The sequence below is a fragment of the Anolis sagrei genome, chromosome X, assembly GCF_037176765.1.
Source record: "Anolis sagrei isolate rAnoSag1 chromosome X, rAnoSag1.mat, whole genome shotgun sequence".
In the NCBI taxonomy this organism is placed as follows: Eukaryota; Metazoa; Chordata; class Lepidosauria; order Squamata; family Dactyloidae; genus Anolis; species Anolis sagrei.
Window position 1 is genome coordinate 97,234,053 of NC_090034.1, and position 20,281 is coordinate 97,254,333.

Consider the following 20,281-nt stretch of genomic DNA (forward strand, 5'->3'; position numbering starts at 1 on the left):
ACCCTTCTTCGGACTTGAAAAAGCTGTCCAATCCGGACAGCTGAAGAAGCAATCCTACGTGATGATTGGCCAGCGTTGGTACGGAATGGCGGGAAAAACGACACTTCAATCTCTCATTGGAAGAGAGAGGGATTTCATTGGTTCGCTGGTCGGCCAATGGGCGCGCGCGTCGGGCAGACGGGAAGGCTGTGTCGTGATTGGTGAGATTGGAGTGAGGGGCGTGGCTTCCTCAACCGGCGCGGTTTGTGGAGAGCGCAGTCGCCCGGGAGATGCGGCCTGAGTAGAATCCGTCAGGAATCAACCTCGAGGCGGATCATCCGGGAGAGAATCGTGGCAGAATCGGAAGTCAGGGATCTCTACTTAATTTTGGCACTGCGATCTTTGTTGGGAACCACGAGGTAAGTACCGATAATGGGCAGAAGAAAGGCACACCCACTAGGAAAGGGCGGTACATCCGGGTCTTTCTTCTCCCTGGGCCTTCCAATATCCGGGCATTTAGTCCTCCATATTAGTGGTTTGGGGGGCGTGGCTTAGGGCAGAACTCAGCTATAGCATGTAGACTTTGGACAACTTCCTTGGACTGCAATTTCCATAATTCCCAATTTGCAATTTGCACCACTTTTTTTCAGAGTTTATGTTCCCCAAAGTAACTTTCCCAGACTTTAAAAGGGGAGAGGCAACAGCAACATATTTCTTATTGTGCTTCCTCTTGGAATTATGATCCACAAGATAATTTCAGGGGTGCATCTACACTGCTGAATTAATGCATTTTCACACCATTTCCAACTACCAGGGCCCCATGCTATATATGTAATATATGTTATATATTGCATGTAATATTACTACTAATACTACAGTATAGTAATGTATAATAATTATTATTATTATTAAACTTTATTTGTACCCCGCTAGCATCTCCCAGAGGATTCGATGTGGCTTACAACAGGCCGAGGCCACAACAATACAACATAACAATACAATCAAGCAAATCAACAATTAAAACAAATTAAAGCAAAAATAAACAACAAGCACAGTACATTAAAACACAGTAAAACTGGGCCGGGCCAAAAGGTGGGTACAAGGATTAAAAGTGCTGATTTGACAGGAGGGTGTATAAAGGGTTTCTAGGGCAAGTGCGATGTGCAGTGTGCAGAAATCATTGGTTCTGGTGAAGTGCTTGTGGGACTCGGTAGTGGAGATTTCCTAATCTGGGAAGGCGCATCGGAAAAGCCAGGTTTTTAAGTTCTTTCTGAAGATAGCCAATGAAGGGGTCTGTCTAAGGTCTAATATTGTGTTATGCTAATAATATAATATATTATGGATACATATATTGGTAATAAAATTATTTATTTTATTTGTTTATCGTGTCAGGGGCAGACCAAACAGTTGCAATGCATTTTTAACAAACAAAACACAAAGTTGCAAGCTTGGTAATTGAATAAATGTCCTTTGACCAGGATCTGGCCACTTGGGGTGCCTCTGGTGTTGCCGCAAGAAGGTCCTCCATTGTGTGTGTTGCAGGGCTCAGGGTGCATTGCAGCAGGTGGTCTGTAGTTTGTATAATGTAATACAATAAAATGCTGATAATAATAATACAATATAATAATCTTAATTATATATTATAATAGCTTGGGAATCCGGCGTGCCAGGGTTATTTAAGAAAGGCATTGTGCACCAAGGTTGGTTTTTATCAGTTGTTTATGTGGCTCGCAGTGCTCCCAGGAAGTTAGTGAAGGTACTGCGATCCCCATCCATGGTCCATTGTCCTCCAAACAGCACCAGGATGTAGAGTGGGTCATGGGGGCTCTGTGTGCCAAGTTTGGCCTTGATCAGTCATTGGATGAGGTTCACAGTGGTCTCGGGAAGTGAGTGAAGGTACTTCAAGTCCCATCATCCGTGGTCCATCCTCCTCCAAACAGCAGTAGGATGTAGAATGGGTCATGGGGGCTGTGTGTGCCAAGTTTGGTCTTTATCTGTCTATGTTGGGGGCCACAGTAGTCTGTGGGAACAAAAGGGTGGGAAAGTACTACAAATCCCATCATCCATTGTCCGTCCTCCCCCAACCCTTACTAGGACGTAAAGAGGGTCATGGGGGTTGTGTGTGCCAAGTTTGGTCTTGATTGGTCATTGAATGAGGGTTGCAGCAGTCTCGGGAAATGAGTGGAGGTACTTCAAGTCCCATCATCCATGGTCCACCCTCCTCCAAACTGCAGTGGGATGTAGAGTGGGTCATGGGGGCTCTGTGTGCCAAGTTTGGCCTTGATCAGTCATTGGATGAGGTTCACAGTGGTCTCGGGAAATGAGTGGAGGTACTTCAAGTCCCATCATCCATGGTCCACCCTCCTCCAAACTGCAGTGGGATGTAGAGTGGGTTATGGGGGCTCTGTGTGCCAAGTTTGGTCTTTATCGGTCTTTGCTGGGGGCCACAGTGGTCTGTGGGAACCGATGGGTTTGAAAGTACTACAAATCCCATCATCCTTTGTCCGTCCTCCTCCAAACCCCACCAGGACGTAAAGGGGGTCATGGGGGTCATGTGTGCCAAGTTCGGTCCAGATCCGTCACCTGTGCTGGTCACAGTGACCTGTGAAAGTGGCAGCCAATGAGAAAGCTGCCACATACACCGTCCTCCCTCCGCATACAAACACTGACTTTTATTATATACATAGATAGATGTATTATTAATAATATTACAGTATAGTGGTATGGTACAATATAGTAATGTATAATGCTAATATTGTGTTATGCAACATATAATATTGGTAATAATATTATAATGTAATACAATAAAATGCTAATAATACAATACAATAATATTAATGATGGTTGTGAGGTCAGTTGGAAGTCAGTTAGAAGCCAATTTCAGCGGAAAGGAGGAAACCATGAAAATGAACAAAACCTGGCTACCAGTATTTTAAAAAACTCTAAAATCAGGGCAGTAAATAAATAGCAACACTCAAAAAGCAGGGGGACTTAAGCAAAAGACGTTAAATATTAAATAACCCCAAAAAATAAAATAATGTGTAAACACTAAAGTAATCTGGGAATTTGCTATTGCAACACATCCAGTGAAGTGGTATAAAACCAGTATTAAAAAAAGATTAGGACTAAGTACATTCCATTATTTGAATGGGGGTCTTCTCTTCCCTTTCTAGAGTCGTCTGCTGTTCACAGTGAGGTCACCATGGCTGTCCCAGAATCCCGGCCCAACCACACGATCTACATTAACAACCTCAATGAGAAAATCAAGAAGGATGGTGAGTTTATATACCCACATCCATGTTGCTGGGCCCAGTTCTGTGTCTTGATCCAAATCCCACTATTTTGAGAAAAAGGGGTAGGATTGGGTTGCTTTTTGTTTCCATTGTGAACATCTGATCTTTTGTACATGTCTCTTAGAATCATATAACATTTAGGTCAGGTCCTTAAAACCTTTAAACTGCATTTTAAAAACATGTTTTGTGTTTAATCTTTGTTCTGGTGTATTTTAATATATGTATTTTGTAGAAATGCGTATTAATATGTGTATTTAATATGTTTATTTTTAATGAAATAATAATAATTATTATTATTATTTCCAAAGTTGCACACATTCTAATATAACTATTGGTATATAAAACCATCAATAAATTAGTTATTTTGCACTTTCTAATAATTGTAATGCATATGTATCTTATTTGAACAAAAACATCCTGACCAAGATAGTCTTATAACAATTTGGCCTCGGAATCACTGGGTTGTTGTAGGTTTTTCCGGGTTATATGGCCATGTTCTAGAGGCATTCTCTCCTGACGTTTCACCTGCATCTATAGCAAGCATCCTCAGAGGTAGTGAGGATGCGTCACTACCTCTGAGGATGCTTGCCATAGATGCAGGTGAAACGTCAGGAGAGAATGCCTCTAGAACATGGCCATATAGCCCAATTTTTTTTAATTAAAGTATTCTAACGTGACCTAATTTTACAATATTTATCATAATCTAGCTCTTCTTTCTGACAGTGCCTTTCCAATCACTCAAAACTATTATAAACCAGTCTTTAAATGTTCTATCTATATATCCTGCAAAAGGCTTCCAGTTATTTTGAACACATTGTATTGTTTCATTTCTAAGAAGACAAGGTAGTTTATCAAATTCTGCCATATTTAGCAGTTTGGTCAACCATTTGTTTACACGTGGAATAAGTATTTATATAATGTTTATGATGATCTTATATAAATACTTATTCCACCTGTATAATGTTTATGATGATTGGGGCCCCCTGGTGAAGCAGTGAGTTAAACCGCTGAGCTACTGAACTTGCTGACCGAAACGATCGAATCTGGGGAGCAGGGTGAGCTCCCGCTGTTGGGCTCAGCTTCTGCCAACCTAGCAGTTTCAAAATGTGAGTAGTTCATTAGATATTGTTACGGTGGAAAGGTAATGGCACTCCATGCACTTGGAATTGTCTACGGAGAACGCTGGCTCTTCAGCTTAGAAATGGAGATGAGCACCAACCCCCAGAGTCGGATTTGACTGGGCTTAATGTCAGGGGAAACCTTAGCTTTACTTATGATTATTATGTCATGAGGAAAATTGAGTAAGAAATATATCAATCAATTTTATTTACTGCTTAGACCAGGGGTCCTCAAACTAAGGCCCGGGGGCCAGATGCGGCCCTCCAAGGTCATTTACCCGGCCCTCGTTCAGGATCAACCTAAGTCTGAAACTACTTGAAAGCACACAACAACAACAACAGTGTCATCAGTCATAAGCAGGCCCACACTTCCCATTGAAATACTAATAAGTTTACATTTGCTAAATTGTTCTTCATTTTAATTATTGTATTGTTTTTAAGTGGATTTTGCACTACAAATAAGATATGTGCAGTGTGCAGAGGAATTCATTCATGTTTTTTTCCAAATTATAATCCAGCCCTCCAACAGTTTGAGGGACTGTGACCAGGCCCTCTGTTTAAAAAGTTTGAGGACCCCTGGCTTAGACCATGGATCTTTCACATACACAACAAACAAATATAAACCCAATTATTATAAAATATCAAACAAACAACATTAAAAATGCTACATAAAATAGCTCTTGCATAGTTAGAAGTAAAATTCAGTAGAATCATAGAATCAAAGAGTTGGAAGAGACCTCATGGGCCATCCAGCCTCTGTTTAAAAGCTTCCAAAGAAGGAGCCTCCACCACACTCCAAGGCAGAGAGTTCCACTGCTGAACGGCTCTCACAGTCAGGAAGTTCTTCTTCATGTTCAGATGGAATCTCCTTTCTAGTAGTTTGAAGCCATTGTTTCGTGTCCTAGTCTCCAGGGAAGCAGAAAACAAGCTTGCTCCCTCCTCCCTATGACTTCCACCTGTATAATCACTTAAATACTTAAACATAGGAAATATAATAATAATTATTGTATGAGTGCATAAAGGCTTCTTTCCCTCAATCTGTGCTTCTGTCTCCCTTAGAGCTGAAGAAGTCCCTCTATGCCATTTTCTCTCAGTTTGGCCAGATCCTGGACATCCTGGTGTCCCACAGCATGAAAATGCGTGGCCAGGCCTTTGTCATCTTCAAGGAGGTCAGCAGCTCAACCAACGCCCTGCGCTCCATGCAAGGCTTCCCCTTTTATGACAAGCCCATGGTAAGAGGGATTAAAAACACCTTATTTCCCTATATTTTCCTGCAAAGAAACAAAATGTCTTGTTCGAACCTTGAGGGGACAAAACGAGATGCTATTGCCATTGTGCAATGGGATGTCAGCCATGCACATTTACTCATTGCTGCTTCCATCACCAGAGGATCCAGTATGCCAAAATGGACTCTGACATCATAGCCAAGATGAAGGGGACTTACGTGGAGCGGGACCGCAAGCGGGAGAAACGGAAGCCCAAGGGCCAGGAGGCTCCGGCTGTCAAGAAACAGATCCCAGGAGCGGCCCCTGTGGCCCCTGCTGTACAAGGCGCAGTACCTGTGAGTGTTTGCCCAGTACATACACTGCCTGACTCCAATGTGAAGGGTTCGGGAGAAAAGCATCAACATCTGTATTATTTTAATATTATAATTATATAGTAATGTACTATAATATTCAGGGAAGACAGGTAGCAAATAATAATAATGATAATAATATATTTTAATCTGAAAGTTTATGTGTGTTTTTTCCTATTACTTGAAGATTTCTAAAAATTGTATATCTTTACTTGTCCAGAAACTCTATTTTTACAAAGTACCTCTAAACCAGTGTTTTTCAACCTTCTTAAAGCTGCAACCCCTTAATACCGTCCCTCATGCAGTTGTGACCCTCAACCATAAAATTACTTTTTGTTGGTACTTCATAACTCATTTTGCTACTCTTATGAATCATAATGTAAATATCTGATATGCAGGATGTATTTTCATTCACTGGACTAAATTTGGCACAAATACCCGATACGCCCAAATTTGAATACCGGTGGAATTGGGGGGATTGATTTTGTCATTTGGGAGTTGTAGTTGCTGGGATTTATAGTTTAGCTACAATCAAAGAGCATTCTGAACTGCAACAACAATGGAATTGAACCAAACTTGGCATTCAGAACTCCCATGACCAACAGAAAATACTGGAAGGATTTGGTGGGCATTGACCTTGAGTTTGGGAGTTGTAGTTCACCTATATCCAGAGAGCACTGTGGAGTCAGACAACGATAGATCTGGACCAAACTTGGCACAAATACTCAATATGCCCAAATGTGAATACTGGTGGAGTTTGGGGAAAATAGACCTTAACATTTGGAAGTTGTTGCTGGGATTTATAGTTCACCTACAATTAAAGGGTATTCTGAACCCCACCAATGATAGAATTGGGCCAAACTTCCCACGCAGAATGCCCATGCCTTGAAGAGACTCATTGTAGTGAGCCTCCCTCCAGCCTTGTATGCTCTCCCGCACATGTGCATCACGCTGCCATGCTCCAAGCACAGTTGCTCTCCACTTGGAGTCTCAGAAACAGCCTTCCCCTTGGCTGAGAAGCTGGCCAATAACAGCGGAGGTGGGCTTTTGGTGGGAGGACTCACTGTCTGTTTCCAAAAAGGAAGAGAAGGACAGGCAGAGAAATCTTCAGCCTTCTCTGCCAAAGGGATTCATATGTTTTCTGATGGTCTTTGGCGACCACTCTGAAACTCCCTCACGACCCTCAGTGGTCCCGATCCAGATTGAGAATCGTTGCTGTAAACACTGATCATAATTTGGTTGGGTTTGTTCCTTTTCTTCCTTTGAGCTCAACTCTTCTTTTTGCAAATGGGTTGTTGGAGCTCTCCATTGCACAGGTTGACCGGTGGAAGTTTGGGGTGGCTGTTTTTTTGTCCTGGGTCAACATTTGACACCGTGTATGCCTTTTCTTTCTGTCCAGGGCATGCCCCCCATGAACCAAGGCCCGCGCATGATGCACCACATGCCAGGTCAGCCCCCCTACATGCCTCCTCCGGGGATGATGCCTCCACCTGGCATGGCCCCGGGGTCCATTCCTCCAGGGGCGATGCCGCCGCAGCAGATGCTCCCTGGGCAGATGGCTCCAGCTCAGCCGGTGAGTGACAAGGCACAGCAGGTTAGAGGAAACTCTGTGCATATACAGTGGGCTCTTGATTTCCATGTGGAGTTGAATCCAGGATCCCTTGCAGATACCAAAAATTATTGAAAACATAATATAGTAGCAGTAGAGTGGGCAGTAAGCCCCGCCTGCGAAGTGCACTGCAAATGAGCTAAACCTAATACAAAGCTGGGAGGTTGCTTCAAGCCAGTTCCTTCCTGTGCTTGCATTTTTGATGGCCTCTCGTTTCCTTGCAGCTCTCAGAGAATCCTCCCAATCACATTCTGTTCCTCACCAACCTGCCTGAGGAGACCAACGAATTGATGCTGTCCATGCTTTTCAACCAGTAAGTGCCTGGTTTGGGCCCTATTGCATTGACTACTCTGGGGAATTTTGGGCAAGAATTTTCTCAGTTAATGTAAGGTTGGGATTTGTGGAGCTGATTCTTGGATCTGTATTCACATGGATTGGGATGTGGTCTGTCAGGGTGGGCAGAGTGCTTCTGTGGGTTCCGTGTAGCCCTTGGGAAACTTGAGTATCTGGTTGGTGGTGCTAAAAATCATTGATGTCTATCTAGCTCTCAAGGTAAATGGGTAAATAGATAGCCGCTTTGGATCCCAGTCCTAGGGTACAAATGCAATGGATAGATAGACAGATGGATGGATAGAAAGATAAATCGATGGATTGATAGATAGGCATATAGATAGTAGGATAAATAGGTGATAGGACAGAAGGGACAGATGGATGATACATAGATAGGATGTAAAGATTGGGCAGATGGACGGATGGGATGAATGGATAAATGGATGGATAGATAGATAAGAAAGATAAAAAAGATAAGATAGATGATAGAGTGAATGGGTGGGTGGGTGGGTGGATGGATAGATAGATAGATAGATAGATAGATAGATAGATGATAGGACAGAGGATGGATGGATGATAGATAGGATGGAAAGATTAGGCAGATGGACAGATGGGTTTATGGATGGGATGCATGGATAATTGGATGGATGGGTCGACTGACAAGATAGATGATAGAGTGGATGGATGGATGGATGGATAAGTGGATGAATTGAAAGATAGTAGGATAAATAGATGATAGAGAGGACAGGATGGATGGATGGATGGATGGATGGATGGATGGATGGATGATACATAGGATGGAAAGATTGGGTGGATGGACAGATGGGTGGATGGATGGGATGAATGGATAATTGGATGGATGGATAAACAGATAGATAGACAAGATAGATGATGAGAGTGAATGGATGGATGGATAAATGGATGAATGGAAAGATAGTAGGATAAATAGATGATAGGACAGAGGATGGATGGATGATACATAGATAGGATGGAAAGATTGGATGGACGGAGGGACGGACAGACAGACAGGCGGGTGGACAATTAAATAGATGGATAGCTGTATGGATGGACAGATGGGTGGCTGGACAGACTCATAGATGGATGGGTGGACGGACAGATCAATCAATCGATCACTGTATGTGGCAATTTACAAGTAAAAGAAAAACAGACATCCATGTCAGGGTCACCTTATCAGCCTGGGATTGGCTCTTGCCATAAGAAGAGAGGTTGTGGGGGGGGGGGGGGGGGGCTCGGTACATTGCAGTTAACAGACTGTGGGCACAGTGTTTGGCCACTAGAGGGCGGGTTGGAGTTGCTGATATATACAGCAGGTTTGAGCAGGAAAACTTTAGAACTGTCTTTTTAGCATTGTGGAAAGCAGGAATAAACCACTTGCCTCCAGCTTTTTATTGTTGTAAGCCTGATTTTAATTCCAAGATCTTTTCCAGTCTAAAACGCACACACACACATATATATATAGGGAGATGAAGAATAAAACAAATATACAACTATGAAATACAGTTGTAAAACAAACCATCCAGAGGAGGGAAAACAGTGTGGTTGAATATAAATGAAACTGCCAAATACCTATAAACCAAAATTGACAAAACTATTGAACAGTATTAAGCTACAGTCCCCAAAGTCTTGGAAAACAAAGAAGAAATTTCCATTTTAAAGCAACTCACTTTATTATTTCTTTCTACTCAGTCCAAGCAGCTGGTGAAGATGTTTAGGCTGCACTAATCCTCCTCTCCCTGCTATATTGTTATGCAGAAACATAGGGCCTGAGTCTTCCTCTCCTGAGTTTCTTCTCTATCTTGAGTTTCTTTGCTTTGCCTTCCCTCAGGTTCCCAGGCTTCAAGGAGGTGCGTCTGGTGCCAGGCCGCCATGACATTGCCTTTGTGGAGTTTGATAATGAAGTGCAGGCCGGAGCGGCCCGGGACGCCCTCCAAAGCTTCAAGATCACGCAGAACAACGCCATGAAGATCTCCTTTGCAAAGAAATGAGGCCTTCCATGGCCCTCGATCCATGCAATGCTTATTACCCCTTCTCTTCTAGTTCAAGCATGTAAAATGTGCTTTTTGTTGTATGAGTGTTTTTTCATGTTCTGCTCTGTGAGGTAAGTGCAGAGGTGTGTGAAAAAGAGAGAGAATGAAAAGCTCTGTGGAAGAAGGGCAGAGAGATGTGTGCCTGGGTTTGTGTGCACTGTTCGAAAGTGGCAGCCGGTTCTCTGTCGAAAGCATTGCACCCAGGGTCTGACGGCCAGACATTGCACCTGGAGCTTTTCTGTTTTGGAATAAAAACATGTTTATTTTCTCTCTTTGTCTTATTGTCTTATGTGTCTTATTACTTGAATCGAGAGGAGAAAGCTGGTTTGTATGCCCATCGGCCTAGCAAGGGAGCCATTTTGGATTTCCCTGGCTCATTCATTGAGGCCAGACTTAGGCCTTCATGACCTAAAAGAAGAGAACCAGCATGGCATAGTGGTTTGAGCATCAGGCAATGACTTTAGAGACCAGAGTTTGACTCCCTGCTCAAATTATGGTAATTTTGGGCAAGTCATGCTCTCTCAGCTTCATAGAAAGGCAATGGAAATTATTTTCCAAACTAATCTGGCCAAGAAAATCTTGCATAAATCGGTTGTCATAAATCAGAAAATACTTTAAAGGTGTCTAATAAAAATAATAATCTTTATTTATACCCCACCACTATCTCCCCAAAGGGGACTCAGGGCAGCTTACATGAGGCCAAGCCCAACAGTACATTACAACAAGATAAAACCAAAACAACAAAACAAACATCACAAATAAATAAAAACATAATACAATAATGCAATGCAAAATCAATCGCAAAGGGCAAACCACATGTGTGAGATAAAATGATAAGAACTCAGGATGAGATAGAGATGAAAAAGAAATATTTGTATGGGAGAAACTCAATAATAATCATAATAAACTTTATTTATACCCCACCACCATGTCCCCAATGGGGACTCGGAGCAGCTTACATGAGGCCAAGCCCAAACAACAATTACAATAAAGAAAAACCAAAAAAGGCGAACAATAACAACATAATTACATAAAACATGTGGATACATAACAATTAAAGAAAAACACAATAAGCACAATAACAATGGGTGGGTTACATGTAATGATTAAAAGACGAGCTAATTAAAACAATTAAAAACTCGGGCGAGATAAAAGAGAAACATTTGTGGAGGAGGACTCATTTATAGACTTACACAAGTAGATAATAATTTTGTTGAGTGGCTCAAGATAAAGAGTATAACATAGTTAAAATACATTCAATAAAATGCCATTGCTTGTTGCTCGCTTTTGGTCAAAAGATATTTAGCCACCTGCGCTCCTATTTTTATCACTTATACTAATTTATGCAATGCTTTTGATACAAAATAAAACCCCGCCTTTATCCCAAAGGGGACTTGAGCCAGCTTACAATTAGAATTCCAATAACATTAATATTAGATTAAATTAAATTAAAATGCATTAATTTTATTATTACATTTATCATTTTACTCTATTATTACATTTATTATTTTACTCTATTATTATTACATTTATTATTTTACTCTTTTTATAATTACATTCCCACTATTTACTTATTATTATTCTTATTATTATTACATTTATTGTTTTACTCTTATTATTGGAAGGATATGTAAGCACATTTATATTGAAGGTTAGAATAATGGTTTAATCAGAATTTTATGTAAATATTCAAAAACATTTAACCTACTGATGCCTCAATTAATGTAATTTTATTGGCATCTATTTTTATTTTTGAAATTTATCAGTAGCTGCTGCATTTCCCACCCTCGGCTTATACTCATGTCAATACATTTTCCCGTTTTTTTGTAAAATTGGATGCCTTGGCTTATATTTGGGTCGGCTTATACTTGAGTATATACGGTAATTTAATTTAGGGTTATCTACTCCAACTCCTGCAATATGCAGGGATACACAACTAAAGCATTCCTGAGTGATGACCGCCTGACCTTTGCTTCAAAACCTGGATATTCTGAAACGGTTGAGAAGTTCTTAATGTTTATGTGGAATTTATTGTAATCTGTCAACCTGGGGATCACAACCAGACACAGTGAAGACATCTGCCCTTGCGCTATGCTACTCTGCTGCTGAGTATGCATTCCCAGTGTGGAACACATCTCACCACATTAAAACAGTGGGTGTGGCTCTTAATGAGACATGCCGCATTATCACGGGGTGTCTGCGCCCTACACCACTGGAGAAATTACACTGTTTAGCCGATATTGCACCACCTGACGTCCGCCGGGAAGTAGCAGCCAATAGTGAAAGGACCAAGGCAGTGACATCTCCAGCTCATCCCCTGCCAGCACACCAATGACTTATATCAAGAAATCGTTTTCTAAGATCTACAGAGACACTCGCTGGAACACCTCAGCACGCGAGAGTCCAAAAGTGGCAGTCTCAAACCCAGAACCTCAATCAATGGCTGATACCAAATGAGAGACTCCCTCCTGGGTACACAGAAAACTGGGCAACTTGGAAGGCACTGAATAGACTGCGCTCTGGCACCACGAGATGCAGAGCCAACCTCAAGAAATGGGGCTACAAAGTGGAATCCATGGCATGCGAGTGTGGAGAAGAGCAAACCACTGACCACCTGCTGCAATGCAACCTGAGCTCTGCCACATGCACAATGGAGGACCTCCTTGTGGCAACACCAGAAGCACTCCAAGAGGCCAGATACTGGTCAAAGGACATTTAATCAACAACCAAGCTTGCAAACTTTGTGTTTTGTCTGTTTGTTTGTATTGTTAAAAATGTAATACAACTGTCTGGTTGCTCCTACACGATAAATAAATAAATTGTAATCTGTGAAAACATTTACCAAACTGAAGCCGCTTACTACAGGTGACATTTTAGTGATCAGAAATGATGGAGTCAGATGTTTGTAATTCAGTCCTGAACGTAGTCCTGGAGCTGCTATGAGAAATCCTATTATTTGGCTGTGAAATCATAGAAGATGGAATCACATTTGAAAGTACAGCCAAGCCTTCTTATGTTAAAGGTGGAACCTCACTGGCTGAGAGATTCCCAATAGTGTGAGTGGTCTATGTCTTGGATGCTGGAAACTATGATTCTTGGCTCCTTTTCAGTCTCTGGTTGCCCGCTTCCTTAACCTACTAAGAAAAAAGAGGACAGAGTCAGTGACACACAAAGATCTTCACTGTGTTGCAAGGGAAGGTTAATTTCAAGGGCCAGCTTGTTCTCCTGGCTTCCTGTTTAGCCAGGCAAATACCCCAATTTGGAGCTTTCCGCCCCTAATTTATTTTTATGGTATTAGAATTCTTGGGTTGCACAAGTTGTGCGGCAGGGAGCAAAATTTGGAAAATATTAAACATGCTGGATCCCCAGATGAGCTATATCCTATTCAGGAAAGATGAAAGGAGACAAAATAATTTTAATTCTGCAGGGCAAAATGTCAGAAACATAAAAACATCCTGTGTTTTTGGCACCGGTTTTGCATGCGTGAATTGAGAATTTTTGGGAACATTATGGCATCCCACCAGCAGGTATGTCTCAGTGACAAGGGGGCAAAATTGATGATGGCAAGGACCAGAAACACAGCAACTTCTGATTCAGATGCTGACCATCGAAGTGCTGTATTTTGTTCTGCAAAAATGAGGGGCTCGGTGTGGTGTCCTTTCTCAGTAGGGCTGCTGCTTTGCAGTTTTTGGGGTCCTGTGTGGAGTGGACGACAAATGGACAAACTGGCAGAGAAGAAGCTGTGCGCGGATACTGAGTGTGACCGTGAGTGTGTCTGCTCGCTTTCCCCTTCATTTATTGTGCCAAAGCCACACCAAAAGGGAGAAAGAAAGCAAAGGGAAATGAATAAGTCAACTACAAATAGCCTTTCTCCATGGGGATGCTTTTTATTTCATTTCACAGGTTGTTGTGGCTAAAAGATGACAACAACCTTGGAAAGGATTTGGGGATTAATTGTGTTGTTTATTGTATTGTCAAAGGCTTTCATGGCTGGAATCACTAGGTTCTTGTGGGTTTTTTCGGGCTATAGAGCCATGTTCTAGAGGCATTTCTCCTGACGTTTCGCCTGCATCTATGGCAAGCATCCTCAGAGGTAGTGAGGTCTGTTGGAATTAGGACAATGGGTTTATATATCTGTGGAATGGCCGGGGTGGGGCAAAGAGCTCTTCCCTGCTGCAGTTAGGTGTGAATGTTTCAACTGATCACCTTCATTAGCATTTGAAGGCCTGCCTGAGCCTGGGAAAATATCTTGCTGGGAGGTGTTAAGATGCGCCTGGTTGTTTCCTCTCTGTGTTTTGCTGTTGTAATTTTAGAGTTTTTTAATACTGGTAGCCAGATTTTGTTCATTTTCATGGTCTCTTCCTTTCTGTTGAAATTGTCCACATGCTTGTGGATTTCAATGGCTTCTCTGTGTAGTCTGACATGGTGGTTATTGGTGTGGTCCAGCATTTCTGTGTTCTCAGATAATATGCTGTGTCCAGGCTGGTTCATCAGGTGCTCTGCTATGGCTGACTTCTCTGGTTGAAGTAGTCTGCAGTGCCTTTCATGTTCCTTGATTCGTGCCTGGGCAATGCTGCGTTTGGTGGTTCCTATGTAGACTTGTCCACAGCTGCATGGTACACGGTAGACTCCTGCAGAGGTGAGAGGATCCCTCTTGTCCTTTGCTGAATGTAACATTTGTTGGATTTTCTTGGTGGGTTTGTAGATTGTATGTTGTGTTTCCTCATCAGCTTCCCTATGCGGTCAGTGGTTCCCTTGATGTATGGCAGGAACACTTTTCCTCAGGAGTCTACGGTATACCATGCAGCTGTGGACAAGTCTACATAGGAACCACCAAACCATCCATCCTTTCATCCATCCAATGCCCTGTCTTTCTTCCAGCACAGAATTCAAGGCAACCCACCACTAATCAAAAGAAAACACAACTACAATCCCATTATTTTTTTTAAAAAGACAATCAAACCACAAGCAATACATTCTGTGATATTCCATTCTGGCCCCGGTGTCCTTTCTCAATCCTCTTCCCTTTCCCCAATCCTAGATCCCATTTCCATCGCAGTGGCCCTCCAGGATTACATTGCTCCTGACTGTCGCTTCATCAACATCCAGAGGGGCCAAGTGGTCTACGTCTTCTCCAAGCTGAAGGGCCGTGGGCGACTTTTTTGGGGAGGCAGCGTAAGTAACTGTGGATTTGTGCCCTGGTTGCAGGTTGGTCTGGATGACTTGACCTCCCTACCAACACTACAGTTCTGGGACTGACTTTCTTTTGCGGTAGGGTGGCATAAGGTTGAAGTGTGTCCAAAGTCATGGGAAACAGAGACAGGTCCCTGACCAAGAAGAACTGAAGTGAAACATGACCACTAATGATACCACCTCAGTTTTCCAAATCTTGCACTTTGTGGTCTTGGAGGAAGATGTCGTAATTGATATTTTCTCAACATGGCCAGCAGAAGGCACTCCTGCAACAGGGAAGCAAATTGAGAGACCTCACATATATGTGTATGTGTTGTCAAGCTGTCTCTTGACTTATGTTGACCAAGGAATTTCCTAGGGTTTTCTTTGGAAAGGACTCCTCAGAGATGGTTTTACAAGTTCCTTCCTCTGAAATAGAGCTTACAGTACCTGGTATTTACTGGCAGTCACCCATCCAAGTATTAGCCATAGCTGACCCTGCTTAGTTTTCAATATCAAATGGAATCTGGTGTCTTTAGGTATTGTGCTGCTAGAAGGACTTCATACTATGGTCTTTTCCCTTCCTGCACAGGTGCAAGGTGACTATTATGGGGAGCAGCCGGCCCGTCTGGGTTATTTTCCCAGTGCCGTGGTCCAGGAAAACCAGTACCTGAAGCCAGGCAAGATTGAAGTGAAAACCAGTGTAAGGGCACTTTTATATTTTCTTGATATGGCAGGACAGCTATGGTAAACAGATCCTGAATCTCAACTGGTGTATGCATGTATATGTGCCTTCAAGTCGCTAAGTGGCTGTTGCTTTAGAGCCCTAAACACCTTTTCACCACAAACCACACTCTGTTCAGGCAATCCAGTAAGCAAAAGTGAACAGGGGCACAGACAGCAACAACAAAAACAAAACACCACAGGAGTGATGACCCTTCCCTATGCTATCCAAAACCAAAACCACAACAACATCTGTTATAGAAATCCAATATGCTGATGATAATGTAATCTGTGCACATTCCGAAGATGACCTACAAGCCACTGTAAACACCTCTGCAAAAGCATGGAGTAAGTAAATAAATCAGTAAGATGTCCTATTCTTTTCTCTTTCAGAGGTGGGATTTCTACTGCCAGTAATGTGAGCTGCTTGGATCAGAAAAATCCCTTGGATTGACCATGCCAGCCTTGGAGGGTGGGTTAATCTCCCACCACCCTTATTTTGACGAAGGCAAACTCACCTTTCTAAATGCTTGTTTATTGACTATGAAGGAGAGACCACCAAATCACCCTTTTAAACCCACTTAAAAAGGCCACAACCCTTCCCATGACATCCTTTCACACACCTGCTTTTCCTCTCCTTCAGGTTGACTTTGATTTATGGCAATCCTATGAAGGAGAGACCACCAAATCACCCTTTTAAACCCACTTAAAAGGCCTCAATCCCTCCTGTGACATCCTTTCGCACACACCTGCTTTTCCTCTCCTTCAAGTTGACTTCGATTTCTTGCAACCCTATGAAGGAGAGACCACCAAATTACCCTTTTCTCAAGGATTGAAGATTCAAGGCTGCCATGGCTTTTCCAAATGAGTCCATCCATCTGGAATGCCATCTTCCTCTTTTCTTAACACCTTCCATCTTTCCAATAATTATTGCTTTTTCTCATATTTTCTCATGATATGACCAAAGTATAACAGCCTCAAATTAGTCAGCCTTGATTTACTCTTGGACAAATGGTCTAGATCAGGCACGGGCAAACTTTTGCTCTCCAGGTGTTTTGGACTCCAACTCCCACAATTCCTAACAGCCTCGGGCCCTTTCTTTTCTTAAGCGGCTGAGGGGGGAAAGGAAAGGGTCCGAGGCTGTTAGGAATTGTGGGAGTTGGAGTCCAAAACATCCAGAGGGCTGAAGTTTGTTCATGCCTGGTCTAGATGCTCTTACTATTAGTTTGTGTATATGAGAGGAATTAATAGTTGATTGTGGTCTCCGCCCCATGCCAAATGCAAAGACAAACTAATCTCAAAGTATTTGAAACATCCAATTGAGGCCAATACATTTTTAAATACAGAATGAGACATTTTACAATAAAACAAGTCAAGGGAATATTGCAAAAATATATACCAGCAAAGCTGCTTAGCCTATTTACTAGTTTCATTCTATAGTTACCAATAGCTCCAATGGTAAGCTGTACTTTGGGAGGAATGGAGACCAATGGATCCATATCTCAAACTAATCAGCCAATAAAGCTTCATCAAAGGAAAACGCGTTGTTATTTATGACACCCTGACTGTTATAAAGCGAGAATAGATGCGAAGAACAGGGCAGACATTGCAGCTCTTTTTTTCCAAATGGCATGGCAAAGAAAATCCAAGCCATTCCCAAGTTACAAACATCTGACCTACAAACTACCCATAGTTAAGAACGGGGCTGAGACCACAGGAAGTGAGAGAAATCTACACCTCAGAAGGGAAATCCACTTCTGAAAGAGTGATCGCAGGGAAAAGGGATCTCCACTGAAACGTTTTCACCAATCCTTGTTTCCACAACAAGCCATATTATTCAAAATCTAATTCTCACAGGGACAGAAAGGAAGGTGAGCAATTCCGAACAGGGCACAGATAGCAAACAAACACCACAGGGGTGATAACACTTCCCTATGCTATCCAAAACCAAAACCACAACAACATGTTACAGAACTCCAATATGCTGATGATAATGCAATCTGTGCGCATTCAGAAGATGACCCATAAGCCACCTTTGCAGAAGCATACAAGAAGCTTGGCTTCTCACTGAACATTGAGAAAACCAAAGTGCTCTTCCAGCATCACCAGCCAGTCCTTCTGCAATGCCAGAAATACAGCTTAATGGTATAACATTGGAAAATGTTGACAATTTCTGCTACTTTGGCAGCCACCTCTCCACAAAAATCAACATTGACACTGAAATACAACACTCCTTGAGCTCTGCAAGTGCAGCATTTTTCCGAATGAAGCCGAGAGTGTTCGAGGATCGGGACATCTGTAGGGATACTAAGGTGCTTGTTTATAAAGCTATTGTCCTCTGGACAATACAGCCCAGAAAACTCACAGCAACCCAGTGATTCTGGCCATGAAAGCCTTCCACAACACATAGCAAATAGGCATATGCAATCCATGGTTCTAAAGTACTTACAAAACTAAAGTTCTGGTGGTGAAAACTAGGAGGTGCTGGTGCTTTGCTTCTACAGTGTTGCTAAAGTTCTGGTAGAGAAAATTTCAGAACTCTAACAAAACTTTCAAAATTTCATTATAAATGGCAGTTCCTAATTGGTTCTGTCATAAAAATCATCAATAATGAAATAATAATGAAATTTTGAAAGGTTGGTTCTTCAGATGCTCTGCTATGACTGATTTCTCTGATTGAAGTAGTCTGTAGTACCTTTCATGTTACTTGATTTGTGTTTGGCATTTATTTGAAAACACAGAAATGCTGGACCACTCTCACAACCACCATGTCAGACTACACAGAGAAGCCATTGAAATCCACAAGCATGTGGACAATTTCAACAGAAAGGAGGAAACCATGAAAATGAACAAAATCTGGCTACCAGTATTAAAAAACTCAAAAATTACAACAGGAAACAAACAAGGACATCTAATCACCTCTCAACAAAAGTTTGCTCCAGGCACTGTCAGGCCATTATATGCTAATCAAGGTGGTCAGTTGAAACATTCACACCTAGCTCCAGCAGACAAGAGTTCTTTGTCCCACCCTGGTCATTCCACAGATATATAAACCCTTTTTCCTAGTTCCAACAGACCTCACTACTTCTGAGGATGCTTGCCATAGATGCAGGCAAGACGTCAGGAGAGAATGCCTCTAGATCAGTGGTTCTCAACCTTCCTAATGCCGCGACCCCTTAATACAGTTCCTCATGTTGTGGTGACCCCCAACCATAATCCTAAAATTATGAATCGCCATGTAAATAATGATCTGCAGGATATATTTTCATTCACTGGAGCAAATTTGGCACAAATACCCAGTATGCCCAAATTTGAATACTGGTGGGGTTGGCGGGGAAATTGATTCTGTCATTTGGGAGTTGTAGTTGGTGGGATTTATAGTTAACATGTAAACAAAGAGCATTCTGAACCCCACCAACAATGGAATTGAACCAAAGTTGGTACAGAGAACTCCCATGATCAACAGAAAATACTGGTAGGGTTTGGTGGGCATTGACCTTGAGTTTGGGAGTTGTAGTTCGCCTACATCCAGAGAGCACTTTGGTTTCAAACAATGATATATCTGGACCACGGATACTCAATATGCCCAAATGTGAACACTGATGGGGTTTGGGGAAAATAGACTTTGACATTTGGGAGTTGTAGATACTGGGATTTATAGTTCACCTACAATCAAGGAGCGTTCTGAACCCCACTAATGATAGAATTGGGCCAAACTTCCCACACAGAACCCCATGACCAACAGAAAATACTATGTTTTCTTATGGTCTTTGGCGACCCCTCTGACACCCCTTCGCGACCCCCTCAGGGGTCCCGACCCCCAGGTTGAGAAACACTGCTCTAGACCATGGCCATATAGCCCGAAAAAACCTACAACAACCCTGTTTTTGATCTATTCCCCCATTCTGCTTTATATCAAGACTCTAGTAACTGAAGAGGAGTGAATTCTGCAAGTGTTCAGTGACATTTGTCTAGTTTTGGGGGCATTTTACACTCCCGAGTCTAAAAGCGTTACAGAAAACAGTCCTTAACTGAGCTCAGAGAAATGGGGATTGTAGAACAATTGCTGTGTGACAGTGATGGTGTTAGTAGTCGCAGTTTTGCCTCCGAAGCCTTGAGAAATGTAGGTCACCCTTCCTCTCCCTCCTTGGCACCCCTCGGGCAGCGGTTAAGCAATGCCGGATTTGTGCCCGGTCCTGCCGCCTGGCAGAAGTCCCGCTTTCTTAATCTGCTGCTATGACCCAGTTCCCAGACTTGGCAAAAGGCCTGGATGGCACCTCTTCCAGGCTATTACCAGGTGGAGGCAGGCAGGTTTGAGTCAGGGGCTTTATCCAGCTTGGCACAATGGTTTGGGGTCTTTATTTTGCCCTGCTGCCCACAAAAGTGTTGTTCCCTGCTTCTAGGGAGAGGGGTGTTACTCTTGGTGTGGGGAT

At 42.4% G+C, this 20,281-nt stretch overlaps 2 protein-coding genes across 3 annotated transcripts; both read left to right on the forward strand.

The window, feature by feature from the left end:
* Nucleotides 1–206: 206 nt before the first annotated feature.
* Nucleotides 207–10,221, forward strand: LOC137094906 (U1 small nuclear ribonucleoprotein A-like). Of its 2 annotated transcripts, XM_067460881.1 has the most exons (8): nt 207–398; nt 913–1,071; nt 3,153–3,254; nt 5,450–5,622; nt 5,778–5,951; nt 7,366–7,539; nt 7,800–7,888; nt 9,752–10,221. In XM_067460881.1, exons 3-8 carry the CDS (start codon nt 3,182–3,184, stop codon nt 9,909–9,911), a joined length of 843 nt encoding a protein of 280 aa, XP_067316982.1. In that variant the 5' UTR covers nt 207–398; nt 913–1,071; nt 3,153–3,181; the 3' UTR covers nt 9,912–10,221. The 2 variants fall into 2 exon arrangements, with proteins under 2 accessions (XP_067316982.1, XP_067316981.1); XM_067460880.1 differs by lacking the exon at nt 913–1,071.
* Nucleotides 10,222–13,462: 3,241 nt separating this feature from the next.
* Nucleotides 13,463–16,913, forward strand: LOC132780809 (melanoma-derived growth regulatory protein). The gene is made up of 4 exons (XM_060784610.2): nt 13,463–13,718; nt 14,995–15,128; nt 15,718–15,828; nt 16,242–16,913. The coding sequence occupies exons 1-4, from the start codon at nt 13,463–13,465 to the stop codon at nt 16,263–16,265; spliced, it is 525 nt and encodes a 174-aa protein (XP_060640593.2). The 3' UTR covers nt 16,266–16,913.
* Nucleotides 16,914–20,281: the final 3,368 nt, after the last annotated feature.

Excerpts from the sequence above, each read along its gene's own strand:
- LOC132780809 (XM_060784610.2), top strand. The coding sequence starts at position 13,463 with ATGGCATCCCACCAGCAGGTATGTCTCAGTGACAAGGGGGCAAAATTG. Across the intron at positions 13,719-14,994 it reads CGCGGATACTGAGTGTGACC|ATCCCATTTCCATCGCAGTG; the intron begins GTGAGTGTGTCT and ends CCCCAATCCTAG. Across the intron at positions 15,829-16,241 it reads AGATTGAAGTGAAAACCAGT|AGGTGGGATTTCTACTGCCA; the intron begins GTAAGGGCACTT and ends TTTCTCTTTCAG.
- LOC137094906 (XM_067460881.1), top strand. The coding sequence starts at position 3,182 with ATGGCTGTCCCAGAATCCCGGCCCAACCACACGATCTACATTAACAAC. Across the intron at positions 5,623-5,777 it reads CCTTTTATGACAAGCCCATG|AGGATCCAGTATGCCAAAAT; the intron begins GTAAGAGGGATT and ends TTCCATCACCAG. Across the intron at positions 7,889-9,751 it reads CTGTCCATGCTTTTCAACCA|GTTCCCAGGCTTCAAGGAGG; the intron begins GTAAGTGCCTGG and ends GCCTTCCCTCAG.